General features: G+C 32.5%; 5 protein-coding genes across 7 annotated transcripts in view; 2 read left to right on the top strand and 3 right to left on the bottom strand.

The window, feature by feature from the left end:
* Nucleotides 1-2682, top strand: part of LOC124439829 (collagen alpha-1(I) chain-like) — a 34333-nt gene extending 31651 nt beyond the window's left edge. For both annotated transcript variants that reach the window (XM_046990087.1, XM_046990086.1), the window contains 6 exons: nucleotides 213-278; nucleotides 389-521; nucleotides 821-924; nucleotides 1269-1394; nucleotides 1535-1744; nucleotides 2287-2682. In XM_046990087.1, coding sequence (XP_046846043.1) covers nucleotides 213-278; nucleotides 389-521; nucleotides 821-924; nucleotides 1269-1394; nucleotides 1535-1744; nucleotides 2287-2454 — 807 coding nt within the window. In that variant the 3' untranslated portion in view covers nucleotides 2455-2682. The remainder of the gene's footprint in view (nucleotides 1-212; nucleotides 279-388; nucleotides 522-820; nucleotides 925-1268; nucleotides 1395-1534; nucleotides 1745-2286) is intronic.
* Nucleotides 2120-6892, bottom strand: LOC124439830. 2 transcript variants are annotated; one of them, XM_046990089.1, is made up of 6 exons: nucleotides 6759-6892; nucleotides 6027-6597; nucleotides 5231-5360; nucleotides 4866-5099; nucleotides 3863-4006; nucleotides 2120-3039 (listed from the first exon to the last, which is right to left on the bottom strand). In XM_046990089.1, the coding sequence occupies exons 2-6, from the start codon at nucleotides 6320-6322 to the stop codon at nucleotides 2809-2811; spliced, it is 1035 nt and encodes a 344-aa protein (XP_046846045.1). In that variant the 5' UTR covers nucleotides 6323-6597; nucleotides 6759-6892; the 3' UTR covers nucleotides 2120-2808. The 2 variants fall into 2 exon arrangements, with proteins under 2 accessions (XP_046846045.1, XP_046846046.1); XM_046990090.1 differs by having other exon boundaries at nucleotides 6027-6374.
* Nucleotides 6893-7467: 575 nt separating this feature from the next.
* Nucleotides 7468-13018, top strand: LOC124440369 (ELMO domain-containing protein 3-like). Its single transcript, XM_046990752.1, has 5 exons — nucleotides 7468-8051; nucleotides 8282-8475; nucleotides 10082-10420; nucleotides 11498-11705; nucleotides 12150-13018. The coding sequence occupies exons 1-5, from the start codon at nucleotides 7690-7692 to the stop codon at nucleotides 12469-12471; spliced, it is 1425 nt and encodes a 474-aa protein (XP_046846708.1). The 5' UTR covers nucleotides 7468-7689; the 3' UTR covers nucleotides 12472-13018.
* On the bottom strand, nucleotides 12834-15923 carry LOC124440370 (prostaglandin E synthase 3-like). The gene is made up of 8 exons (XM_046990753.1): nucleotides 15826-15923; nucleotides 15630-15746; nucleotides 14753-14822; nucleotides 14537-14638; nucleotides 13730-13816; nucleotides 13626-13655; nucleotides 13486-13540; nucleotides 12834-13164 (listed from the first exon to the last, which is right to left on the bottom strand). Exons 1-8 carry the CDS (start codon nucleotides 15837-15839, stop codon nucleotides 13145-13147), a joined length of 495 nt encoding a protein of 164 aa, XP_046846709.1. The 5' UTR covers nucleotides 15840-15923; the 3' UTR covers nucleotides 12834-13144.
* A 450-nt stretch (nucleotides 15924-16373) lies between these two features.
* On the bottom strand, nucleotides 16374-27498 carry LOC124440516 (leucine-rich repeat-containing protein 49-like). Its single transcript, XM_046990908.1, has 19 exons — nucleotides 27279-27498; nucleotides 27061-27135; nucleotides 26328-26442; nucleotides 25708-25929; nucleotides 24318-24423; nucleotides 23534-23737; nucleotides 22931-22997; nucleotides 22429-22572; nucleotides 22266-22327; nucleotides 21882-22029; nucleotides 20591-20674; nucleotides 20442-20509; nucleotides 19675-19713; nucleotides 19129-19342; nucleotides 18469-18651; nucleotides 17582-17691; nucleotides 17176-17235; nucleotides 16929-16983; nucleotides 16374-16749 (listed from the first exon to the last, which is right to left on the bottom strand). Exons 1-19 carry the CDS (start codon nucleotides 27330-27332, stop codon nucleotides 16558-16560), a joined length of 2202 nt encoding a protein of 733 aa, XP_046846864.1. The 5' UTR covers nucleotides 27333-27498; the 3' UTR covers nucleotides 16374-16557.
* Nucleotides 27499-27598: the final 100 nt, after the last annotated feature.

The raw sequence follows: 27598 nt of genomic DNA, 5'->3' as shown, positions 1-27598 counted from the left end.
ACTTTATAAGTAAAAATTGCAACCCACTAAAACTGGATTGTTCTCCATCAACTTGTGGAAATAGTCTAGAACAACAGCATTACGTATATAGAAGCATCAAGCTCACGAAATTGATTTTAAAATTTCATTGCAAAAAATACTAAACATAATGTTAATTCTTAATGTAGCTGCTTACATCTATGTCAGTAATTGAATAATTATAATTTTTTCAGTTCAATGGTACAACGATAATTATTTACCACAACGAAACATATTCGGAATACATTCCCGTTGACGTGGTAAGAATAATTAGTCTTTTTCATTGGTCTTTTTGTTTATATTTTAAAATTGCAGAACACAAACACAGGACATTTACAGTTGAAAAGTGATCATTTTCTCGTTTTTACAGAATTCCAATATTTCAAAACGTTACCGGAAGATCCATGAAAATCTTAATCTTTTTAAGAAACCAAATGGCTCGTTATTATACCCGGCAATTTCATGTGCTCATCTATTTTCGGACTATCCGCAGTTTCCTAGTGGTAAGTTTTAATTTTTCGTTTTTGAAAGCGAAGACCGACTTATAAATTAAACCATTTTTCATGTTCTAATAGCCTCACAGCTCTTAATATTTTTTGCACGCAAACCATTTTTCTGTGCTATTATTCATGTCCATGATCCTAACCAACTTCAAACAAAGAATTATCATTTCAGTTTTAGCTTTTCTCGTCGAAAGTTGCACAATAAAAGTATCAATATTAGCTAGTGTCTTCTTGTGCTCTTCAAAATAAATTTTATGATATTGTTTAGAAGTGCCCGACATGTTCTTTTAAATATTCAGGTCGTTATTGGATTGATCCAAACCAAGGTTCCTATGAAGACGCAGAAGAAGTGTATTGTGACTTTGAATATAATGCAACATGTATTGAACCTTCATTGAAAAAGGTTAGCATAACGTATATAAGGCATAAAATATGAAATTGATGATGATGACACAAAGGTAAAAACTGAGCGTGTATGGACAAGTATTACGTCTGTATGTCCTTGAGAGAGGTTTTCTACTTTTTATTAATCAAAGTTTAACGAAAATGGTTGCACGTAGACATTATGATATTTGTAGAAAGAAATAACCATCAGTGCTCCAAATGTTCATCGGCCAGCATATCATGCTTACATGTCATGTGAAAAAGCTTTTTTATTTGGTTACGATGATTAATAATGAAAATTTTAATTTCCATGTATTTAGTCAGGTTGTTGAAAAAATGGTTAATATTTTTATTCTTATACAGAAGGAAAATAATACGTGGTTTATTGGCTCTGACCTCATCACGAACATTACCAACAGCACAAAATTTAACAGCTCTAATGATTACAAGTGGTTATTGCAAGAGCTTGAAGTCGGAGATTCATATCAAGTACGAGCTACATGAAATTTTGTTCTTACAACAATCTGATCATAATTTAGCAACAGAGTTTTTCACTAGCGTTATCATTTATATTTACAATACAAACCTTAAGATCTATTTCTATTGACAATTACTTTTTTGCCTTTTAGTTCAACTACACCCTTGACTATGGTCAACTTCAGATGTTGCAGCTTCATAGCTCGTTGGCATGGCAACGCATAATTTATCACTGTTTTAACTCCACTTTATTGAGTAATTCCACTGAAAATTTCTTTAAACTTCAAGGAGATGATGACACGGAGTTTCACCGTCAAATGCCTCTGGATGAGACAGTCATTATGATCGAAGATAACTGTAAAGTAAGCATTTACTTCCATTTCCATCAGAAACGTCTAAAAGCGTACATAGTTCAAAGCTGTTTACAATGAATTGCGAAGGATTGAATTTTTCTCAAAGTTAGAAAACCAGTGGTAGGACAATGCAAAACTGCTGATCAAGACGTCTTTGTATAAATCTGTTGAATCTGTCGACTCTTTTTTTAGGGACTTGCCATTATATCTTAGCAGATAAAAAGAATTAAGACACTCGACTAAATTTCATAATGCAATGATTAATTAACGAAGATGAAACATTTGAAAAGCCTCCAAATTGAGATAACGATTTTAGTTGATAGAGTACGACATTTTCTGGGTGTACATAATCACATAAAGTAATGTAAAAAAAAACGAAATGTAAAAAAACCATTGATTTTTATTGGACGTAACATTTCATGAAGCTTAACGAGGCAATTTAAAAACTTATTGATAGAACAATGAAAGAACAAGCAACAAATATGTTTAGACAATTTGAAAAATTATTTCCTTTCAAAAATTACATCTAAGAGTTTTTGTCATGCTTATAGATCAAAGGAAACACATGGAGAAAAACGGAAATAGAAATACGAGCTAAAGATCCAAGAAATCTTCCAATACGAGATGTTGGTGTTTATGATGTACCAAATCAGGATGAAAAATTGGGTTTTGAACTGGGACGAGTTTGTTTTGGTCCTAAGTTTTTAGATAAAATTTGAAGAGAACAAATTCATCGTTCCGACTTTAGTTTTTTCTTGGCAGAAAAACCATCGATAAAAACCAGCTTCGTTCTTAGTGCAATGTTTCCGTCAACGATCCAATGGATTGTTGTTTCCTTATCCTCAAAGATGATTTTCAACACAGCTCTTGAGCAATTAGTTTTTGATAGTTTAACTTACAACATATAGGAAGAACATAATTTTCATAATAAAGAACCTTCATAATAATTCATTGTTTTGCAGTATATTTTCCCATAGAGGTACTCTAAATTATCAACTTGATCACGGGATTCATCTCCAATAAATAACAAATATGAAAATTGGCCCAAAATTTGTTTACACAAATAACAGAGATTATTTCGGTCGTTTGGAGTCAAAATCGTTAGGAAACACGTAAAGAAGGCATGAACTGAACACAATCCAGTAAGCTTTAAATGAGGAAACCATGAGTTCAATCTTACATACAACAGAAATAGCAATACATGTTGGGATCCATGCCAGACTTCTCGTCATGACGCAAGTTGTGACACTTGTTAACTTTATTTGCAATAACATCGTTACCATCTTAAACGCCTTTAAGCACACCTAAAAACAAATCGAACGTCAACTATTGATAAACAAAAAATAAAAGAAATCAACACGATCATGGTGAAATATTTTTTGCACATCTTTCAGTTACGTTAAAGCAGATGTGCTGGTAGGTTGCAGACATTCAGCAGATTATGACCAGTACATGCATTATCTTATATGACTTTCTACAATTACTAAATTAAACCAAATGCGCTGTAGAGGCAGTGGAAAAGATCTTTAGTTTTGGTTACTTTAATTGTACGTGGGTTCCATCAAGAAGCACAAAATTTGATGATTTTTTTTTATGAATAAAATCTTGACTAAAGGTGAAATGCTTATCGGAAAGCCCACTATTTTAGCCGGAACGCCTTCTTGTCCTCTATCAGTTCCTGGACTGAGTTTTCATAAATATACATAAAAGCCGAGGGGGCATCCCCCAATATATTGCGTTCCCACGTGTATAAACTCGACATATACACAAAAAATGCGGATTTAAATCATTAAATAACCAAATAATATCAAAATGTTATGGCAAGGGAATGGTTGGCAATGGGTGAAGGTCGATTTGCAACAGTAGGCAAATATAGGAAAGGCATAATTCAATTAATTTAATTTTTGTCCATAAACATGTAAACTAAACGTGAAAAATAATTCGAACATCATCATGTATTTTTTAACTCCGACTTTTTCGATTTAGTCTCTTTTGATGAGGAAATGTAAAACACGGTGATTTTGTTGTTCTACCACAAACTTAAAGGATATAGTGCGTTTTTGATTTTGTAATTTTCAAACAATACGACAATAGAATAGAAATTCAATACGTATTGTTCCTACTTACCAATGGAATAATCACAGTCGGTTTCAATATTTCCAGAAGAACAAATGGATTTTCAACTTCAGCTTCTTTTGAAATTGTCATAAGGATAGGTACAGAAAACACCGATGCAATATTAATCAGAAAAAGAACATGAATAACTGAAAGCTGTAAAGAAATAATACTTTATATAAGACGTGGGAATTTATCATGGCATCTGTTGAGAGAAAAAACGGCTGAGCATCATACACGCGAAGATGAAATATAGCTAACTTGTGGCTAAATGGGAACACACAATATAAATAGCATAACATCGAAGTAAGCTGTTGCGATATTTAAAAAAATGATATCGCTATATCGAAAAAAATATCGAAAATATCGTTACTTAGTCTTTCGTTCAAACGCAAAAAACAAAAATTTTTTGAAAAAGCAAGTAGTTTTAGAAACAAAGACAAAACTGAATTTAAAAGTGAATTTTTCAATACTGAATTTAAATAGTGAATAGTGAGTTACAAGTTACACTTTACAAGTTCAGTGCAAGTGGGAGTGATTGAGCTGTGGAATAATGTCTGGAATGTCTGGAATAACATTTTATGGGATTGTAAATGGTGAATTTGTTTGTCTGCAAATGAGTCAGAACTATTTCCTTCTAATACGTATTTAACAATTTTCTCAAGTGTAACAATTTCTTTCAATTTTCTCATCTTTATGAGTTAAAGGGTTTGTGATGACTATAATAAGTTAATATCAATAATAGCCATCACAGTAGGTTATTCATTGGTTGAACAATTTGATGATTCAAATTTTTACTAAGATGAATGACAGCATAGACTTTGCACTAGAGCTTTTTCTGTCTATAACAAATATCGTGTAGTCATAAATAGTTTTTTATAACAAAACTTTTTTAAACAAAAGTTAGAATTTGTGAATTGCACAAAACTATTCGAAACAAGGCAATATAGTTACAATGTGGCATGACAATTACTACTCAATATATTTAGGGTATATTTTACCTCAATAGACTTACTTCATACAAACTTTGTTCAATGTTGATCATATACATTCCATATAAGGCCGTAAATGCAACATTAAATGCAGCATCTTTGAAGGAGATATAACAGCTACCATCATCAGTGCATACTGTCATTAACATCAGCCCCGAGTAGATTACAGTTAAGGCAGACACCCAACTAGTAGTTTGATTTCGTGTCACACATGTTAATGCAGCTGTCACAATTAATGGCAACAAACAAAGATTTACCTTAAAAAGATAATAGCATTGAATATTGTGCTGTTTATGGTAAACATCTTATTTTGTTTCTCTAACTTATAACTATACAATTTCACGTTATTATAGATGAAAAATCAATCTTTAGTTTTATAGAATCATACCAGGAAAGCAGGAGAGCCTTGACTGTTGGTTTGTGTTGCCAAATCAGTTTCACTTATGTACAATGTAAGAACATAAAAAAATAATAACTGAAAGTGATGAAAAATAGCTCCTACATACTTCTTGTCAAAGCTAAAAGAAGAAAGGATGGATTAAGCAAAAATGATGAGCAAAAATGAAATAGATGGGTATGGTGATTATAATCAGTTTTTGCAACAAAAATTGCTTAAGGTAGATTTTCTGAAGTATTTTCATGGTCTCAAACAATGGCATAGCCAGCATGTAAGTTTGTTCATGTGATGTAAATTGTAAATATTTTAGTGTTCACTCACTGTAAAAACAATACATTTCTAAAGAAATAGATGAGGCTAATGATAAAAAAATTAAAGAGCATGACCAAATTAGTGAGCTGGCTATGCCACTCGTCTCAGTAATGTTATGTTATTGAGATAATTGGTATTGGAATAATACAATTGCATTGGGATTACATTCTGTCATTGAATTCAACCTCAACTGTTTGTACTTGCTTGTACTTGCTTCATGTGACCGGGTTTGTAAAGCATTCAAACCTGGCGATTCCTCAAGTCAAGAACTACGTTTTATGAAAATTTGATGACAATAATATTTGTGTCCAGCTTACAAGCCAAAATGCTATAAAAGTTATAATATACGCTAGCCCTCGGGAATCATAATCATAAGCTTGTTCATCTTCAACTTTAGCGACATGGCTTAAAAATATGTGCTCCCTTAAATGGACGTAATTTTTTGGTGTTATATGTGAACTCAAAAATCACTTACTAGAAGCTTGACTTTCGCTTGTTTACCAAATGGATAGCGATGATGATGACGATGGAACAGATCCAGTGTGTAAATAAATAAAATTGACTTTGTCGTAGCAGTTTGAATGTAAAAAAATGTTCTAAGAACACTGCTAAAAATGAAAGAACTGTTATACAGACTTTTGCAGCCGTAGGTCGCATTTGTAGACGAAGTTCATAAGGGTTTCCATGTTTCGTGCTTGGTTTTGTGAACAGAAGTTCTTCCAGCGTCTGCGATGAACCACGGCTATAATCGAGAGACATAATTGAAGTCATCTTTTTCTACAATATAGCACATCATCGCAAAGCAACATCACGGTAGAAACAGCTAAAAGAAAATAAATTTATACAAAATATTCTCCAATTGTGCAGTTTCTGAGGTGAAAGGGGTCAAAACATGGGTCGAATGTCAAGTCATGTTTCTTCCGGTTTAATTTTCATTCATTCGTCAGCAGTGCTCGCTCCATTCGCTCAATATTATATCAATTTTGTTGACTCAACTCAAGAAACCTAGCACATCAACCATTGCTCAGTTGCTCACAACTCACAACCTAAACATAGAGTAATTTTGAGTAAATAAGATAAACATACTTAGGATGACATTTAATTAAGAAAAGCAATCAAAATTTTCTTTTCAAGGTTTGTACAAAAAGACAGAGGTACACCGAGAAAGCGAGGTTATTAAAAGGTTTATTATATGGCATTATTTGACCTGAAACGAAGCTTGCTATCTTTCTCGTTTTTTCTGTTTGGTACGGGTTGGCTTTCACTTTTATAGTTTTCGTCAGTAAAAATTAAATAGTTTCAAATTTTATCGTCTGGAAAGTTAAACTGTTTTCCGAGTGTTTTTCCTTCGAATCACATCCGTAAATGTTTTTTTGTTTCGTTTTTCTTGCGTTTTGCTGTTTGCATTACGAAGTTTGTTTACATTTGACTTTAAAATTACGGGTTTTGGACCGGGGTCGATTACGGAAAAATAATGGCCGGCAAAAATGTTTCTGAGCCAATCAAAGCGCGCCATTTAACCAAAAGGGATGCTTGCCATATAATACGCATTTAATATATATGACGAGTTTTTTTAGAATCGACATGTTCAACATCTCATGATGGCATCTTCAGTATAAGTGAATTAATAAATAATGCAAGAGTTTCTATAAAAGTAATATGATACATAAATTACAACAATAATAAGGAAATAGATAAAATAATGGGGAGCGTCCGAGCGTATTATAAACTAATTATTGTATTGAATTTAAAAACTTGAACATTGAGGTCAGGGTTAGTTTTGTTAATGTGGAGTGCTTCTTTGATTTTAAGGGAGATGAGGTGTCGGCCATTCTTATTATTGTTGTAATTTATGTATCATATTACTTTTATATAAACCTTGTATTATTATTTCACTTATACTAAATATGGCATCATGAGATGTCGAAACATGTCCATTAAAAAAAAAACTCGTATATATTAAATGCGCATTCGCAATATTGCTTCTGCGAAGTAATGCCATAATATTATTCAAAAACATGTTGCAAATTTGCATATTCGTTTGTTTCATCTGTTGTCATCAATGGTTGTCATGATGATGAAAACTTGAAACTTGGCAGAATTTGAGATATATAATATATTTTCTACTTCTGTACAGAATGAGCGAGGCAGAGCTCTGCAATTCACAAAGTGCTGAAGAAGAGATTGAGAAAGAGGCCGAGAAAGCGTTTGAAAACCTGGTGTTGGAGACTCAAGTATTAGAAAAGATCAATACTGATGTTGGTGATGAAGAATTTGAGCGTGTTTGGAGAGATGAAACCTGTCATCAAAATTCTGATTTGTCAGATTATCATAAACAGCTATCTGACAATAAAAATAGAATCAATGTGCGCTGTGATTCCGCTGACAGAAAAACAGAAAGCATTGTGGATGATGTTGAACTTATACGCCCTTCAACTTTATATGGATTTCAAACAGTATCCCTGTCTGCCCTACCTGGGAGCAGATTGAGAATTGAAAGGTAATATTAATACTGCCAGTATAGCTACTTATGTTAGAAATATCTGCTGGGTTTTTGTTTCAAAGGATTTCAAATAACATGTTTTCCTTTTTATTATTAGTCCATTTTTCAATATTATGTGTTGTACAAAAATGCTCAAAGTGTTGCAAAATGCTCACTAATGTTGAACAGTTAAATTAACTTAAAATTATTCTAAATAATCATTTAATAAATTTGCAAATCTTTACTAGGTCTCCATCAGAAACATCAGGTGAAGCATCAAATGGCTCTTTTGCAATCAGTGAAAATTCTTCTGTATTTAATCATGATATGGCCATAACTGCTGAAAATGGAAACAAACATGAAATATTGGCTATTGTCAATCCAGTCAATTCTCTGGAACAAGCTCAGGCAGAATGGAAAATGGTTAAAAATATACAAACAGGTACAATAAGTACACCAGGGATTAGAACATCCAAACTTGGGATATTGTTTCCTTATTTTGCTTTTCATACTTTACTAACGCATGCATAGACATGTCATTATTCAACCATTCTTCAATTAAAGCTTTGAGAATTATGTACTATGCCTTGTCTTTGACTGTTTTCATGAACAGGAGAGTGGATCCAGCATTTGCCAAAATAAATTATAGCAAAATAATTTATAAAGTACTATCAGGAAAACACTATTGGTTTTAAGTTTCTAAAAGAATATAATTTTACCAATGGATTTGCCTCTAAAGTGCTTAGAAATGTAAATATATTACAAAATGTGCTGCTGTAATTTATTTTTGATGCACCCTAGATCTGCCACTGTTCATGATGACCTAGTTGTATCATGTTTTAATCGTTCAGAAAGTCAATTTCTTCTTGCATGTACAGGGAATTTGCTCGGTTGTAGATATCACCTTGTCAGGTCATTGCAGCTATGTATAACCAACCAAATTTCCTGTACATGCAAAAAGTAAATCATTGAATTTGAGTTCAGTGTACTAATAAGTTCTAATTAAGTAAAGTTTAAAATGGCAGATCAGATGGAAAAAGACAATAGATTTTCATGATAGAAGAAATGAATGAGGTGAAGCTGTCATCAGCTTGCATCAAAGCTGAAGAAAATGTAATCTTGATAAATAGATTGGGATCAGGAAACAATATCTGCACAAGAAAAATTTGAGAAGTACAATAAAAAACAAAAACAATAAATATCAAGGAAAATATACTAAAAAAAGTCAACAAATTAAAAAAAAAGTAAAAATAAGGACTTCAAATAAACAGTTTAGTTGAGAATTGATTAGACAATAGGAAAGATTTCTTAAATCTTAAGAAATAAAAAAACAGTAGGGGCAAACCAGGAGGCGAAAAAAAAGTTGAAAAAGAAGAGCAAAATAAACAGAAGTTTATAAACGGCTAAGAAACTAGCATGTCTACCAAATTTTCAATGTGTACTATGGTAAATTACGTAGTAACAACTTTACAGGTGTCAATTAAACATTAATTGAGTCTGACCATAAATTTACATATTCTTCTATTACTGGCTGTTTTATTTTGAAAATTAAAAAATTGCTTTCAAAAGAAACTACTCAGGCCTGAAAACCATATGAATAAGGTCCCCTCACAAATATACCTCCCATTGACGCAGTGTTAAACAGAGTCATCTGAATATATGTCAGCGGAAAAATCATTCAAACGTAGCGAATGTGGTTGCACTTTGATTTTTGGGGGAAATTGGAAGGTTTTTTCTTTTTCGCCATTTCAAAACTGCAATATGTATCAAGCAAAGTACGTATGATAACCTGACATGCATATTTAAGAATTTTCAATTGCTATTATTGCTATAATGTATTAACTTCTCAAGCATTAACCCTAAGGTTTTTTGGTACTTGGCGCAAATTATAGTAGGCCTCATAGAGTACAGAAAAGGTTTTAAGAATATATGTGTTATTGCTAAAGATAGATCTCGCACAATAGCCAGATACTGAGACCTCTCTATTCGTAGTTTCTTATAAAAAACTACGCGAACAGCAAAGTATAAGTATACTTTATCCTTTCTAGGTGAAAACGAAACGATTAAAACATCTCCCGAGGTTTCATTTCGTGAAGCATTAGAGTATTTTCGAAGTTCCAATACTTTGGATCAACATATGTCTCATATTAAACCAACTGTGCAACATAATGGGTGTTCAGCTTTCTCTAATTTTCTCTTTGGGCCACCTAAAATGAAAAGACAATTAAACAATGAACGCTGTCTTGTATTTGCCTTGGCGTTGTGTGTGTTTAATAACGACGAGGAAATACACAATAATGTTTTGCAAACTATTTATAAGCGATTGGCTGGGACAAAATTAGACTGTCCACGTTATGGAAACCATTGGCAAGTTATTGGCTTTCAAGGTAAGGTTATGTCCTTCATATATGATTCTTTACTACAGCAGCTATTGATTGTGGCAAATAACGATCAAAATCGGCATTTTCCTATTTTAGTTATATTTAAAGATCTCAGATTGTAATATTTATAAGATTTTCTCTTCTTGTCTGACGTTTCGGTTTCCAGAACCATTACAAAGACGTAAAACGGTTGCAACTTATTTTTGTAAATTTTAGCTACTATCTGGAAGACGCTTGACTTATGAACAATTTATACAATTAATTTAGTACAAACTCTAGTTGTTATCCATGATTTTGTCATTATCAATAATTGGAAAAAACGTCTTAAAAGTTTTTTAGTTGCGCTTTAAAATTGAAAAAATACAATTGACATACAAAATGAAATTTTCCGATAACTTACCACAGTATTCTTGGTTTTCATGTATGTCTCAAGGGAATAGCCAACAAAGAAGGGCATCCACGTCGCCCAATAATAAAATCTAGCACATGAAAACCACCAATAGTAAGGAAAACGAGATTTTGTTCTTCTAATCATAATTGCATTGACGCAACGAAGTAAGAACTTTTATAACGCTCGGTTTCATCCAACTTGTCCAGCACAGTGTTACAGTGTGGAGATTAAACAGTAGTGATAATGTGTTGACTTTTTGTGAAACGATAAAATGGTAAACTGTAGTCTGTAATGTAATGAAATATGTAGTATTGTCATTGGAAACCCCCTACATGCCTTTGTTTCAATATTGGACTTGTGATCAACTTCGTGCTTTTTCATAACTGAGATAAAAGGCGTCTTGCTTTAATTAACTATTAGATGATTTTTTGAGTTGTAATTTGTATACATACATATTAAAATATTTTTTTATATGCTAAGCTTAAAATATGCAAAAGGCGACAAAATTTGCGACGTTTTTTGCATGTATTCGCCACAGCTTATATTATATACTTGAATGTGGCGTCGATCGTGGTTGAAAAGCAACAGTAAACTATATCATTGAAGGGCATTGAGTTGAATTCCAGCTTGAAAACTTTTTTGTTATCAGTTAAAGCAATAATGGCAAATAGAGCAAATTTCTCTCAATTTAGGCCTGGACCCATCCACAGATCTTCGTGGTTGTGGGTTTCTTGGCTTGTTGAACATACTCTACCTGGTTACAGAACCTCGCGCTCAGTCGCTTGCTACTAATATATATAAGTTATCACTTCACGAAACTCAAAATTTTCCGTTCAGCGTCATGTCAATCAACATAACCAGAATCGCATTGCAGACCTTGAGAGAGGGAAAACTTAACAGGTACTATATTTGTACGTAAACTTGTGCTTTAAGTGATTTGAAAGAAGACATTAAACGTTGACTGAGGTTTTACAGAATTTCTAGAGCGTGGCCAAAAAGATTTTCTTACGTTTTCAGATTAACTTTTGCTCTTCAAACTTCCTTTATATTAACATATATATGTTTTTGACAATACCGCGTCGATCTCTTTTTCTATTTTGTGACAACATTTTTAATAAAGATTATCAAAGGTTTCTAATATGAATCCTATTAATTCATACACTAAATTTGGGTATAAATCTTCTTGCACTTACGAGAAAAGCATCGTTTGGCATTACTCTTAAAACAATGAAAGCGAAACGAAAATGGTGATGTAACCCCATTAATAAACAGGGGGGAAATACATTTCAATGCAACAAAGTTGACCTGATTTTAGCTCATCACTTTTATAATAATACGTTTTAGAATATGCAACAGTAGAGGAACAGTAATGGATGTGTTTAATGAGTTTTATGCTGGTGTATTTTACCGTGTCTACACAGTTTGGAAAAATCAGAGAAAAACAATGTCGGAGTCAGGTTTCGTATTACACGAAATCGAAAAAAACTGCAAGAATCATACCATTGAAGTCTTAAGAGACTTTTCGAAAGTTCTATCGGAGAAAAGTCGTGCTTTCAAACACGAAGAAACGTCTGTGTTCTCACGAAGCACACCAGAAAAAGTCGAAGGGTTTTCAGGAGTTTGTGAAATAGAGGATAACGAAGAAGACGATGTGCATTTGGTGTGAAATAATTTTTAAAAAACTCATCATGCAGCACGAAAATCTTAAAACTTACCCTCGACGATTTTGCTCTATAAATTGCAGCGTTTATCATCTATGAGTACATCATACTGAGGCTAAACGGGAGTTAGCAATTTTGACGAAATGATATTATCCAAAGAATCAGACAATTGAATTTCGACCATTTAAAACTTCCTACAGAAATCACTGTTCAATATGATGTTCTAAAATTTATGTATGAAGTGGCGTCTTCTTTCAATTGTCATTGTGTTGGTTCGTGAGTGCTGGCTAGCTGAACTCGTGTTAACAGATTTTTAACTAAGATTGACTTAGATAAAAATCTAGGATGAATATCAAAACTCTGAATGTTACGAAGTGAAATTTCTTATTCGTCAGAAAATATTAAGTGCAAGTTCGAATAACATAAAATGTAACAAAAAACATGAAGAAATTAAAATAGTTCTGTAAATAATTTTACAGGTCGTAGAAGCACTAAGTGTAAATATTGTAATGTGATTTGGTGAATTAAAAGCTTCAATCCTTTGTCAATACACATTTTGTGTAATAGCTTGGTATAGTAAGTGGTCTTAACACTTCACATTGGTTTGTGTTACAAAAGTCACTCCAGTGTCAAAAAAATGCACTTCCAAGAAGGATTAAAATAAAGAAATGACTGTCTTTATTCCAAATCTGGCATCGCTTAATAAAGAAAAATTGACTTGGTTAGTAAAATATTTTAAATGAAAACATTGAAAAGGAAATTCAATATGAGGTATTGATGCCTAAGCTTAACTTTAAACTTCCATACTGTTACAAGTTAACATGGTACAAGCAGATTTTTCAAAAAACAAAGGGTAAAATTTATTTAAAAAATTCTTCCTGCTATCACCAGGAAGTAAAAGCCGAATTTAAATTGATTAACTGGAAGATCTTATTATCCATACTTCTCAACTCTGGAGCATTTTATAAAAATGCTAATTGAAAAATTGCACCAGTTTCTCTATGTTTTGCTTTACTTACCCTCATCATCACTGTCATCTGAGTCTGGTTCATTCCCATCATCCATTTCACCATCCTAACAAAGATATAATTGAATCTTAATCATAATTGAAGTTACAATGAATTAAAAATTCTTTGACTGAAAGCACAAGAAATCGTACCATTCCAATATCACCCATTTGCTTCATCATCTACAACAAACATTGAAGAAACACTCATTAAAAAAGAGCACTGTATTAAAAACAAATGTCAAGACACTACTTACATCTTCAAAGTTACTATTTGAGGGATCTTCATCATCAGAATCATCTTCATCCTTCCATTTGTCAAAATCAGTTTTAAGATAAGTTACCTTAGTGAAAAATTAAAGCAACATTATGTGCATGTAAATGCATTCATGGGTATTGTTATCAATAACTAGAATAAATATTCCATCATAAGAGCAATTGACTAAAAACAATGAGTGAAATATTCTATTCTCATTTTGATAAAATTTGAATGATCATGCAATTGAAAGTAGGCAACAGTAAAATTTTCAAAATGCTTAGGACCATATTCTCTTTGCATCACATCAAAGTTAGTGAAATATAACATTTACAACTAATCATCGTAGACTAACTAATCATCATATCAAATTACCAAATTTCATTGCCCCAAAACTAAATAATAGAATATGATGCAAAGAGTTCTCTCTCTCTCTTTTAAGTTCAAAGCCCTTATCAGAAAGTCATGAAATTTCTCAAGGAGGATTGACAAGTGGGTTGAAAAAGGTCCATGATGATTTTTGTCAAGAATGGTTTGATAAATTGTACAACAAATGAGTAAATACATGGCAATATACATTACAAACATTTATTATGTTAGAATAATAACTTTTTCCACAAAAACAGCTGTACAGTTATATTATTATCAAATTACTTTGTTTTGTTGTGTTTTGATACAAAGAGGTTGCAATGTGCGAGAAAATGAAGCAATGTACGAGAAAATGAAATGAAAGAGGGAGACAATTACTCAAGAGAGAATTTGTTGCACTTGGAAATATTTAGTTTGTCAAAACAGAAAACAATTTTACCTTTTCTTTTGATTCTAAAAGCCTAGGCCAAAATGAACTTTCCTTGTCCTTCTTTTTGAGCACAAATGTTAGTTCCCGACTTGTAAAATGTTGTTTAGATAGCTAACAATATATAAATGCGATATATTATGGAAAAGATTCCTTTAAAATTTGAAAACTAGCAATTAATCTGGGAATATAAAAGTTATTGCATCATTCTAAGTCCAGTACACATACCTCTGGTACAATGGGTGCATAAAATTTAAACTCAAACCCATGTAATTTTTTGTCATGCCCACCTTTAGACCTAAAATATTAAAAATTAAAATGTCTGATAATATGTACAATGCCATAGCTTTTACGGCTATAGATCCAGCATCACTATTTACATTTTCAAAACTAAGCCCTTTCCAAACCCTATCCTAACCACTAATTATTATTATATCCTACCACTTTTATTGATAAAAATTAAGATGAAATTGATTTCAAAATAAATATATATTAAAGATATGGCTAAGAGCCAGCTTGCATTAGTTGGGCATTTAATAAGACAAAACACTAACAACTCTTCTGTAAAAGCTTCAAAACCATTCAGCAAAACTTTTTATAGGAATCTAAATAACTACAATTGACAGATGTATAACCGTATTTAGTAAAGATCCAGTTTTACGATAGTCTTATGTTAAGATGCTGGTTATAATAACAACCTATTTACTTATATGCATCACTGTGGCATATGATTTCTAATAGGATTTCTAACAATATTATAATTCATTTCAATATATTTCTAACCATTAACTACTCCATAAAAAACCCCAGATAAAGCAAGTTGGATATAAACAAATATCAAATTGAAATGAATGGAAACTAGTAAAATATAGCAAAGGATGACAACCTATTTTTAACACATTAAATTTATGTATTTATGCTGGGTTACAAATTGCATTTCATTACTCCCACCTTTTGGAAAATATCTCAATTCCTAAAATTTATTTAATATTCACTTTTACTTTCAAGTTTCAATAAGTAATTATTTAAACAGAAAGTAATCAAAATTTCGCATAACGTAGATTTGAGCAAGTCAATGCATATGAAAAGAACTGATTTAAGATACCTAAAGTACATCTTTTCTTCATCAAGTTTTATCTCTGGGTTAGTGGTGTCTTCCAGACGTATCGTTAAAAATATTATATCCTTGCGCTGAGCCCATAAAACTAAAGGATGAAGCACTCTAAAATATAATACAAATGGTATAATCAATTTTACCAATATGATTAAAAACATCGATTCTGAAAAGTGAAGAATTTTACCTTTCTTCTGCCATAATTTTTTGAAAAATTCAAAGCTACAGTTTAGAAACACGAGGATTGATCACAATTCAATTCTAAAACTGGAACAACTGAACTGACCTGAAATTGTCGGGCTGTGCAGGCTCAACAATGAAAACCAGAGAGCCAGTGACTTGGTACAATGGAACACTGTTATAATTGGACAAAGGATCAAGATTTTCAATCCCAGCGGCAATTGATCAACTCTTGGCAAAAAGAGAATCTAATTCTTCATAAAAAATGCTTTTCGTGTTTTTCACTCGCATACGTTTCGTGTGTTCTTTGTTTTTCGTAGGATATTTGAAGAGCAGCTATTTTAAGGCCTTTCAATCAGTGGCGTAGCATGATATGAACATTTGGCCAAAGGCGTGAGCCTTTCTAGGGGGGGGGGGGGAGGGTAATGCAAAGAACATGTAAAATGACTTTAAATACTTAACTTATTTATGACATCACATTTATAACATCTTTATGACATCACACAGCATAAGATCATGAATTTCCCGCTTTATAATAACACTTTAAGACATCTCTGACATTTCATATACTGATGATATTTTAAAAACTCCAAAACAACATCACGTTAATATATCTATGTCATCACTAAATGCTTTTTGAAATCCCTGTGTAATTTCATCAAGAAACTTTGCGCAACTGGCCATTATGTTTGCTTTATAGTTTTTTTTAAATAAATAGCAATAATTTACAATAAGAAAATCAAATATCTTGAAGACTTTTTTCCACAAACTTGTCCAGGTCTTTCATTTCATCAATACAATGTAAAACATGTTGTTGAAACAATCGTGGATAAATACTTTCTACTTTTTTCGTCTTTTCGTGGTTGGACGTACATTTATCCACTAAGCTGTCCACGAAATTGTGGCTAAAATTTTGCCATGATGTCACATCCTAGAAAAATTCAAATCCAATTCTGAACATTATTTTTTTCGGAAAAAGCTTATACTAAAGTTCCCAAATGTAGAAATTGAAAGAACAAACACACAAGAATAGACAGTATTATCAAAGCACCTTGCAAACAGAGTCTGTAAACAACATGAAACTATTGATGTGCTGAAACATTGACTTACTTTCCTGGCTCTATAACGTAGTCCTGCTCGTCCCAGACCTTCGTTTGACAAGGTCCTAAGAGATATAATTAAAGTTGATGCAGTAGTCTTATAAATGCATAACAAACAAATATGCAAAGTTGAAAAGTTGATTATATCTAAAAGTTTTCCACGTGCCATCAAAAATATACGGGAGTCAATATAACTTTTCAAAGCATCAAAATTCTAAAATAAAAACTCTTCTTTCGTATTTTAATTTAACGCTCACCGTTCATGTTTTCCTTCAACTTTTCCACTTTTCTCAAAGTCCATTTCTCCTTGATGCTTTCTAAAGGAAATCATGATATTCCAATTATATCACTAATTCAAGTAAATATAGACATTTAACATAATTTAATTTTAAAACAACATGCAATATATAATATACAATAATCTAGAAATACTAATAAATGGATGCTGAATTTTGCATTGTGCAACAGTGCAGTAAATGAAAGTATTTAGATCATGCTTAGCACAGTGTAAGAATTTTATTAATAATCCCCGCCATTTACATGATATAGATCTCTACAACATGCGCATGAGCAAAACGTCAAATGGAAACCGTTGTGAGCTTGCAAGTAACAGAACAAGAATAGAAACGTGTGACATGAACAAGCAATTATCATAAAACATACTTGTTTTCACCAAGTAACGATAACAGACGGGACTGCAGTAGACACAATGTTGTGAAATGTGATAACGCGCCAAATAATTTCTCTGCTTTTACAACATCTTCCCCAGACACCTAAGAAATAACAATAAAAATCCACTTTCCTCATGCTAAAGATTCGTGGACTATCAACCCTCCAGTCATATGGAAATATCTTGGAATAAACATTCATGGAGGAATAAACTCTTATAAAAATAATTCCAATGTTTTGAGTCAATTTAGTCAAACACAGTCCTTCATTTTTCACGCCACTCAACACAAAAAAAACACCAAAAAATTAACAAGTAAAAAACGTTATGTGGCACAAGTCCAGTTACGGGCTGCTATATAGACGTCAGTCTTTCATTTTCACGCAACTCAACACAAAAAAAACACCAAAAAATTAACAAGTAAAAAACGTTATGTGGCACAAGTCCAGTTAAGGGCTGCAATAGAGATGTATTTAATCTTTAGCTATATACTTGTAGAGAGCAATAAAAGCCTATATTATTATAGCACTGTGCAGAAATGTGATACAATGCAAAGATCCTTGGATGTCGATAAAAGTGCAAAAACATGTATAAACGTCTGATTGCGTTGAACACCAAAGTCTTCCTTTCAATGATTTCAAAAATGCAGTTTAATTGATTTTATAAAGTCTTAGCTTTATGCTTGTTTACCTAAAAACATTTGATATAGGTGAAACTTCTATTCTTCATAAAACATCAGCTACATCAATCTTTACTTTATTATGGCAATGCATAAATCCAACTAGCTATATCTCTCTATAAGGTTTCTATTGCACATGTATGTTAATATCAATTCACAGCGATACAACACACGAAGGAGTTATGAGTAATAGTTTCGGCATACCTCCACACCATTCACATACTGCAAAGATAAATGAGCCAGTCGAAACAACAAATATGATTTCCAAAGATGAAAACAAGTAACAGGATTATCGTCGCTGATTGTTAGAGATTCCAAATGTTTAATTACAGCCAAAGCATTTATCTGAGGCAAACTCTTGATATTTGTACTTGAAAATTCAAGTTTCTGATTAAAAAATAAAAATAGATATGTAGAATGTATCAGTAAAAAGAAAGATAGCAGTGAAGAAAAATCTAATTGAAATCCAATAATTAATTTATAGTTATATGACAAAGTTATTTAACTTAAACAATATCCCCTGCACTAAAAAATATATAAATTATTTTTCAAAAGTTCGCAACTTTTGTATAAGTGATCTAATAAATTGTTTCATGTTTTGCAAGCATATTTTATCACATAATCTTTAAAAAACATCGCTATGATGTACATAACATATATTTATAGCTGTATATATTAGCTATACCAGTGTTGGTTGCTTTTTTTAAATTGTCAGTGCTTTATTTTCCTATAATAACTTACTAATAAGGAAGTATGTACTTAGACCATCGTGTTACAAGCACTGCGATACCATACACCATTCTTTACAATTACGTGATGTGTTAAAAGGATTATATATACACTACCATTGCTCACAGATCGTACCTGTACAATGGGAAACTTAATTTGTACTTTTCCAAGATGCGAGACTATCTCGTCAAAGTCAATAAACTTAAAAACAATATTAGTGACAGTGTTTGTTGCTTGTTGTCCCCAATTTCGATCAAAAGCATCAAGTGAGCCACGACCATACAAATATAAAGTTTCTCCTTCCAACTCCGCAAGATGACATATAGTAGCATCCAATGTTTCTTCTTGACTAAAAAATCAATATTTAATATGTAAGGTTTGTAAGGTAATATATAAAGTTTTCATTAAAATGGCCTTTTCATAAATTTGAAAATGAAAAGCAAAACATCCCCAACGAATTCTACTTGTTGAACTTTATCAAACAAGGCGGAAGGTAACGACAACGCAACGAAGGCAGCAGATTGAATACAATAACATCAACAACCACGAACACAGCAGCAACGATAACAACAAAAGCAAATAAAATAACAAAAACAACAATAATAATAAAACAACAACATAATATGGAAGCACGGCAAACAACAGTAACACACACAACAACAACATATAATGGTAACATACCTTAAAAGTTCAGGTGTAGTATTCTCAGGTGGACGTAGGCTAAAAATAAAACAACGTGACAAAGGGATAGAAATGAATATGGTAATGTTGATACTATTATAAAGTGAACAAAGGTTAATTATATAGAGAGTAACGTAAATTTTCATAAGATGGACATAGGGTAGATATACACAGAATAATGTAAATTCTCGTAAAGTGCCATTTCGGCAAATTTTTTATTTGCGATATTAAATTTAGATATGATTTTTAACTTATCAGTGAAAAATGAAAAAAATTTTTAAGTTTGTAAAATCATTTCATTTCTATGGCTGTTCTAAGTTGGCAAAAATGCTCATTTTAATGGATCTTGTCCGTCGTCCGAAAAGTCTGAAACGACCAATGGTGACGTCATGCTAGGGACTCCTCGATACAAAATATATTTACCATCTTCCTTGGATGACGTCATAATGTGGCTAGACCAGACTTCATGCAACGACGGACAAGTTCCATTGAAAGGCAACTTAAAACTCGCCATAACAAGAGGAGGAATTGACCAAAATGAAAAATTTTTTCACCGATGCGTTTCAATACTACAAACAAACGTTTTTGATGAAAGCAGCACTTATACAAGGTGGACAAAAGCTAAATATATAAAGAGCAATGTAAACTCAGTTGAGGTGGATTTAAACTAGATATAAATAGGTTACTATAAATTCTTTTAAGGTTATTTTGCCGCAACAACATAAAAACATCCGTCGGACAATTTCACTACAGGTGGTCTACTGTACCTGTTTTCATCTGAGTGATTTTTGATATGAAACATATTCCATTGCTTTTCAGCATTGTCTATAGCCATCTTTTTTCTCCTTTATAAGCCGAACAAATCAATAAAATACTAGTTGATAAATTGTTCAATATTTCATTTTTCCCGTAATACCTTAAGATTAATCAATCGACCTATCTCTTTTTTCTTATCATTTTCTTTTTTCGACAGGAAATTTGCTAACCTCTTTTCTTCTTCCTAAAATTGCAAAAACGCATCAGAAACTTTTATCCCTTGTTCACAAGAGTTCCTCTAATAACATTGAAGAATAATATCCAAGGATGCTGCAATGTTTCAAACAACTTCTGGCTTTCTTTCTGACTTCTAATTGAAGTCCACCTTCAACATGTTTTATACATTTTTCATTGGTTTATATCTTCCACGAATTTACTCTCTCACTTACTATTTTATCATTCATTTAATAAAAGCAAACCATTCATACGCTTCATGGCAAACTAGGATTTTCTGCTTTGTCTCATTTCATGTTGAAGTAAAGAAGTTTTTACCATGATAGCATTTACTTAGACAAGCCATTTTTTAGTTTAAATTGCATCCCATCACTCAATGATTTTGTGAAACTTTATATGTATTTATCTATTATTGTCATGTAATTGACCTTTGTTTCGTTAACCTTTAAAGCACAGTTTTTTTAGAAACAATGCAGTTCACGTTAGATTTAATAGAGAAGGCATTATGTACACACAGCTTGCTGGTTATATTTTTATACATGCTAAATTGTTTCAAATTTTATCTAAAATATTTATAGAGTTCCAATATCGACATTTGTCGAACATACAAGTTTAAATCAACATAAATTTTTCATGAAGTTGTTTCGATGTTTTCAACTGATATAAGCAGGAGAACGCTTTAAATTCTTATTTAAATCAATAAACAAATGAGAGGGAGGGGAGGGGGGGGGATGGACAAAAGCGATTTAACAAATGATAAGTACGTACACAAGTGACGGAAGCAAAGCAATGATTTACGTAGCTAGATTAAACAAAATATCTGTAATAGAATGCACCATGGGCAGAGTGTTGAGATCTGAAAGAATTTTTTCATATATCGAAAATGTCTGTCTAAAAAGTTGATGCAGTCTGGGCCGGTTGAGCGAAGTCTGGATAGCGTTATCCATTGGATAGGAATTTTTTTCAAAACTTTTATAAAACCTTTTAAAAAGCAAAAAATATAAGATTCGAACTGAGCAATCGCTGAAATAAAATATTAAGAATAATAGAAACGCCTTTTTCACAAATTTGAAAATTTGTGCTATCCAATGGATAACGCTTATGTATAATTCTCATGCTAATCGCTCTATGCATAATGGTGCAAAAGCTGCCTAGCAATTCAGCACAAATAAGCAATCGGAACTATTTTACTTTTAGTTGTGCATTTCTAAGCTTACCGTTATTCTACGCATGTCAAGTTGTCGCAGACTTGAAATATTCTTTAGTATAGAATGTTTATATGACACGTCAAAGGCGATAGGATTTCCATCGAGAGAAAGTTCACACAGTAACTTACATTGTGACAGAGATTTAATGTCATCAAAACTAGAAAAAATAATGTCATTTTATCTTCTGTGAATGAATGAATAAATAGACTTTATTCATCAGAAGATAAATGTGGCATGCAAGCACTGATAAATTTGTAGCTCTCACTACGCAAAGTCCTAACTATAATAAGAGAAAAAATGTTTTATACATTTAAGCTGAGAGTAAAATCATATGGTAAAATAATTTATACTTTTGTATCCATCTTATGTAACCAGACGAAACTTCATATATACCTTTGAATGGAATTAAAGCTAAGAAACAATCGCTGTAAGTTTGGCAAATGTTCCATCTCAGCCTATAAAATAAAAACTAAGAAATTTAAAATTCAGAATTAAATATAAACGTTATTGTTACGTTATTGTTCATTTTTACATAATACTTTTTTATCATTCTTACCACAGTAGATATTTTATTTCGTCTCAAATTAAGTTCAGCTAGAGCCTGCATTCCTTGAATGTTTCGCACCTCTGTAATATCATTTCCAGCGAGATTCAAAACTCGAAGTTCGGTCAGATGACTAAGATTGCTGATGTTTGAAAGCTATAAATACAATATGCTGTAACTTGTAGGTCATCTATGGTTGTAGCTTATGCATGGCAGCAATGCATGGTGGGAATAAGGAAGCAAAAGGATATTCCTTAAACGCGTGATTCAAGACTCGACTCCTTAGGAGACTCGGAGTAAACTACTACGACAGTCATATGAGAAATATTTTGCCAACTCAACCAATAGTTATTTCCGTTACCATTTGTGTATTAACAAAATATATGCACGTTATCAGGACTACTTCTCCCATAAATTTTGACACAATATTTATATATGAGCAATTTAAAATCCAATACACTTTAGAACAGGCATTTTCTCTAGTGTATGAACTCTTGCAGACAATGCCGCTAACCTTGTTGCCATGGAGATCTAAAACGTCTAAGTTAGTCAATGCATCTAAGTTTTCGATTGTTCGTATCCTAAAGAAAAACCAGAAATGTTCATGAGACCCAATCATTTGCAAGAGTCTTATTCCAAAGAATGGATTTGTTTTGTGAATTGATCATAATGGTTTATTACAAAATCAAACATATGCAAGGTTAGCAAAGGAGAAAACACACATGTTAAATCAAATCATAGTCAAGAATACATATAACTGCTGATTCATGAACAAATACACTTGGCACGGTGGATTTCGGTAAAAAAACCTCTCGATAGGAATGAAATCAGAAGAGCAAAGAAAAATTTGATTACTTTGTTTCGACTTCTCCATACCATGGCTGATTATATGCATATCGTAGAGCTGTCGGGAGCAAAGTATAATACAATTGGGGGGGAGGGGGTGAAATTTAAATATTTGAATTTTTTCGTAGAACTCGAGAAGAAAGTTGAACAAATGAGAAATTGTCACAACAATTATTGAGCGAAAGTGACTGCAGCTTCATGTAGAGAAAAGACTCTGGGACTAAATACTCTAACGACGAATGTTGACCATTTTTGATTATTTGTATTATACCTGTTTTTACCCAGCATGAGAACTCTGAGAGATGTCAACGCAGATAAGCCGGATATCTTTTCAAGATGGTTATCATAGAAATCCAGGAATATCAATCGTTTCAACTGAGACAAATTTTCCATTTTTGTGATGAAGTTGTGCTGAAAGTTTAGAAGCCTAACGCTATCCTCGCCTTCAAGGACTGGACACATAGTCAGTTTCCTCCTGTTGATTTAGAAAAAAAAACACTGGAAATATATTTTCAATTTCTCATGTTGTCCATAATTTATTGCAATTCACTTAATGTGACAGTAAAAAGTATTTTTGTAATGATGAACTGGCAACGCACTATTTCTTGTAAAATGTTTCTACCGAATCTCCCCTCGCCATTCACACCCACCAACACCACTAAACGCAACATAAGTTCATTAATAATTGTTCTCAATCCATTTTCGTAAATCTTCGAGCACCTAAAATCTCCAGAACTGACAATCTTCTTTCAGACAAACCAAAGATTAATTAAAAGCCCCGATCACGATAAGTGTAAAAACTTTCACGAGAATGAGATTATAAAAATATCTATTGTAACACTAGGTACGTGCGTCTGTAAAAAAACACCTCTTAATTTAAATAATTTACTGTACATAGCAAAATATGTACAGTGGTACTTTTGATGATAAGCGTCAAAAAATGTGCATTGCAATGGAGAATTGGTAATATGTAGAAACAACGCTCTCTAACCACTGCCTCGTACTGAATAATTAGCTCGTGTATTTTATTTAAATGATTGCAAGTAGAGCATTACCTGTCTAAATTAAGGCGATCAGGATTCGTATGTCGATCTTCAGGCAAGCGATATACGACAGGGATGCCTGGATTTGACGGATATTCAGTGAAGAAAATACGGTCACCTGCATAAAATGAAGTCAATGGGAAAATATGGACTTAAAATGGGTGGAAATATTTCAAATACATTACTTAGACTGAACACATATGTAGCATATCACACTAGAAATAATACTTTTTTGTGGTGATGTCGATGTTGTAGTGGTTTCTTTTGTTTGTTTCTTTGCTTGTAATTTAATGGTATATATTTTCAAGCCTTATAGGAAAGGGAATTATTGTTTATTATAATTATTGATTCTTTTGTTTGTGAAAATTTGCACCATCTAAGCTTACTGTACAGCTTGATGAACTTTAAGAAGGTGATGAAAGAACAATATCAATAGTATGGCGTTCTATTTCTCAAGCTACAAAATCATTGCCCAAACAGTAGGAAATTTAATAAGTACTGTAGAAAATTTAGATATAAAATATAAGGTATTATGCTCAGTGCGACCAACAAGAAGCTCATACGTAGATGTGTTACATAACAAGTTACAACCGTTACAACGCTCAGTACAACATCGAATTATGAAGTAACAAATTGGAAAGAAAATGTTCAAAAAAATCCCGTTGAGAGACATTCTTCAGTGGATGGATAAAGGGGATTATATATGGATGGCGAAATGGAGCGAATACAGTACTATTTAAGCTAAAAGAAAAACGTCATGAATTCAAGACATTCACAAATTTACTGTTGATTCGTAGACAAAGTCATTTAGTACCAATACAGTTTTAAACCAGTGCTGTAACTTTAGTTTCATACGTACGTAGACAGGGTTGCTTGGTTACCAGTGTAGTTTCTAAACATTCTTGTTTGTAGAAATTGTCGTTTTGGTACCAATGTATTCTTACACTAGTGAACGTAGGTTCGTAGAAAGTTTTGTTTTGTACATACGAGGAAGTTTAACATAAGTGGTTGACTTGTAAACAGTGCAGTTAGCTATCAAAGTGTAGTTTCACACCAGAGGTGGTTTTTGTCGACAGTATCCAAAGTATTAAGTAAACCGTCGTAAAAACTAAAGTGATCGTAATTTTGAATTTCGATGTAATCAAATTGTGCAGGTTCTATGCCGGAGAAGTTTTTTCGTAGTTGTTCAAGTTACATATTTTCCAGAAAATGTATATTTGGAAAAGAAATGTTTTACATATGTATAATTTGAAGAGCAAAAAAACTTTTTAGATTGTGTTTTAAATCAAGCAATATAAACAAGCATCATAGCAAATTAAGATCCACGACGCATGTGCAAAGTACACTTAAATATTACCTAATTACATATATATATGTGTTGATTGAGTTAAGTCAACAATACCTGGTGATTGTACATCACGAAAGTGTTTAAAATCATGAAGTTTTCTTGCTGGTAATCTAGGTACAACATCCCTATGCTTAGCAGGCATTGAAAAATTCTCTGTCATAGCAGCTGGAACTGGACGCATGACTTGACATTGGACTTTATTTAAATCACGAAATGTCTGTAAACTCTGTGTTAGCTCAGGAGGGTCAGTATTTTTTGCTAAACCATGTACTGACTCTACAAGAGGAAACAAACAATTCTCTTACAAGGAAACTAACATGAATAGCTTATGATATGAGCATGAAACATGCTTCGATTAAGATAAATTTAAAAACATTAACTCTTAAAAATTCCCTTGCATGTAAATGTAATCTTCACAAAATAAGGTAAAAAATCTTTTCATAGAAAGTGCATTTTTGTCTCTTTTTCAACAAATTTAATAATATAAATTTTTCAAATATTGTACAACCAGCAGCTAAGATAACTAATACTCCAGTAGTGAGAGTGTTGTTAGACCTTTTATAGCATGAAAGCTTAATACTGTTATTAACAGCTTGTACATTGGACTCAAGCTGACTCTTACAATATTTCAAATGATTTGGCCACAATTCAAGTAATGAAACCAGTTTTACTACCTTGCTCTGAGTTTGGCGAGATCCTTAATCTAGCTGAACGATGAATTACTGAATTGGTGACTGATGGCATGATCAGACAATCATTTTCAGGTGCACTTTTCTGATCACCAGAATTCTTAAAAAAGTAAAAAAAATACTTCTTTTCAATACAGAGATGGACCCAGGATAACTTGTAGAGCAAGGTGAGGGTGTAGTTTAATTTAGATTTTAGTAGTACTTGTGGGATGTTGCATTTTATCCAAGGGTGGATATTTACTCTCTCACTCCAAACTCCACCCTCAAGTAAATTCATCACTGTTTATGCATCGGAAAACCTCCCCAGCAGTGAAATTAAGATATGAAAAAGCCGAATTGGTGACTGATGGCATGATCAGACAATCATTTTCAGGCACTTTTACTGAATTGGTGACTGATGGCATGATCAGACAATCATTTTCAGGTGCACTTTTCTGATCACCAGAATTCTTAAAAAAGTAAAAAAAATACTTCTTTTCAATACAGAGATGGACCCAGGATAACTTGTAGAGCAAGGTGAGGGCAAAGGGGTGTAGTTTAATTTAGATTTTAGTAGTACTTGTGGGATGTTGCATTTTTATCCAAGGGTAGGAGGGATATTTACTCTCTCACTCTCCAAACCCCACCCTCAAGTAAATTCATCACTGTTTATGCATCGGAAAACCTCCCCAGCAGTGAAATTAAGATATGAAAAAGCCACATTTTAAATTTAACTTACCTGTTTAGGTGCAGGTCTTTCATTGACAGATGTAGCACGAGCTTGAAAACTGTGTTCCAAACCCAAGTTAGCAGACTATATCATTCAAAAAGATTATGTAAATCTAGTTGTATTGTCGATGTAAATGTATGAAAACATCCAAAATAAACCATCCTATCTCACAGTGTAACTTATTTGCTACAGCTTATTTTCCTACGTCAGCGAACAAGAATTCTTACATCTTTCTGGATAACACGGCTAGACCTGGATCCTTTGCTTGAAAAATGAAACATTCTTTTTCATGTCATTGTCTCTAGGTAGCTCTGTGACACCGAAGGCGAAGATTACCGAACCAAGTGTAAACTATTGGCAATGAACCACTCATAGGAAACCTGTTCTTCTTTTCGCAATGAAAAAAAAATAAAGACCTATTACTTCACGTCGTTTTTGAATTACGTTAGACAGAAATTACTTATAACAAAGAAACAAGCACAGGGCCACAATGCCAACTTTGCACTCCAAACTCCGAACACAATAAACAATTTGACTTCAATTTTGG

This window comes from Xenia sp. Carnegie-2017, unplaced genomic scaffold (assembly GCF_021976095.1).
Source record: "Xenia sp. Carnegie-2017 unplaced genomic scaffold, XeniaSp_v1 HiC_scaffold_2, whole genome shotgun sequence".
NCBI classification, from domain to species: domain Eukaryota; kingdom Metazoa; phylum Cnidaria; class Anthozoa; order Malacalcyonacea; family Xeniidae; genus Xenia; species Xenia sp. Carnegie-2017.
The sequence above is the reverse complement of the archived record's forward strand: the minus strand, read 5'-3'. Positions and strand labels throughout refer to the sequence as shown.

Coding starts and splice junctions, on each gene's coding strand:
- LOC124440369 (XM_046990752.1), top strand. CDS start 7,690: ATGAGCGAGGCAGAGCTCTGCAATTCACAAAGTGCTGAAGAAGAGATT. Junction 8,476..10,081: donor GGTTAAAAATATACAAACAG/GTACAATAAGTA, acceptor TATCCTTTCTAG/GTGAAAACGAAACGATTAAA. Junction 11,706..12,149: donor AGAGAGGGAAAACTTAACAG/GTACTATATTTG, acceptor AATACGTTTTAG/AATATGCAACAGTAGAGGAA.
- LOC124440516 (XM_046990908.1), bottom strand. CDS start 27,332: ATGTTTCATTTTTCAAGCAAAGGATCCAGGTCTAGCCGTGTTATCCAG. Junction 22,030..22,265: donor AGCTTTAATTCCATTCAAAG/GTATATATGAAG, acceptor TATTTTTTCTAG/TTTTGATGACATTAAATCTC. Junction 19,714..20,441: donor AATCACTCAGATGAAAACAG/GTACAGTAGACC, acceptor TTTTATTTTTAG/CCTACGTCCACCTGAGAATA.
- LOC124440370 (XM_046990753.1), bottom strand. Junction 14,823..15,629: donor GAAGAAAAGATGTACTTTAG/GTATCTTAAATC, acceptor TTAATATTTTAG/GTCTAAAGGTGGGCATGACA. Junction 13,817..14,536: donor TTTTAGAATCAAAAGAAAAG/GTAAAATTGTTT, acceptor TTTTTCACTAAG/GTAACTTATCTTAAAACTGA.
- LOC124439830 (XM_046990089.1), bottom strand. CDS start 6,322: ATGACTTCAATTATGTCTCTCGATTATAGCCGTGGTTCATCGCAGACG. Junction 5,361..6,026: donor AAGCGAAAGTCAAGCTTCTA/GTAAGTGATTTT, acceptor TTCTTCTTTTAG/CTTTGACAAGAAGTATGTAG. Junction 5,100..5,230: donor AAGGCTCTCCTGCTTTCCTG/GTATGATTCTAT, acceptor TATCTTTTTAAG/GTAAATCTTTGTTTGTTGCC.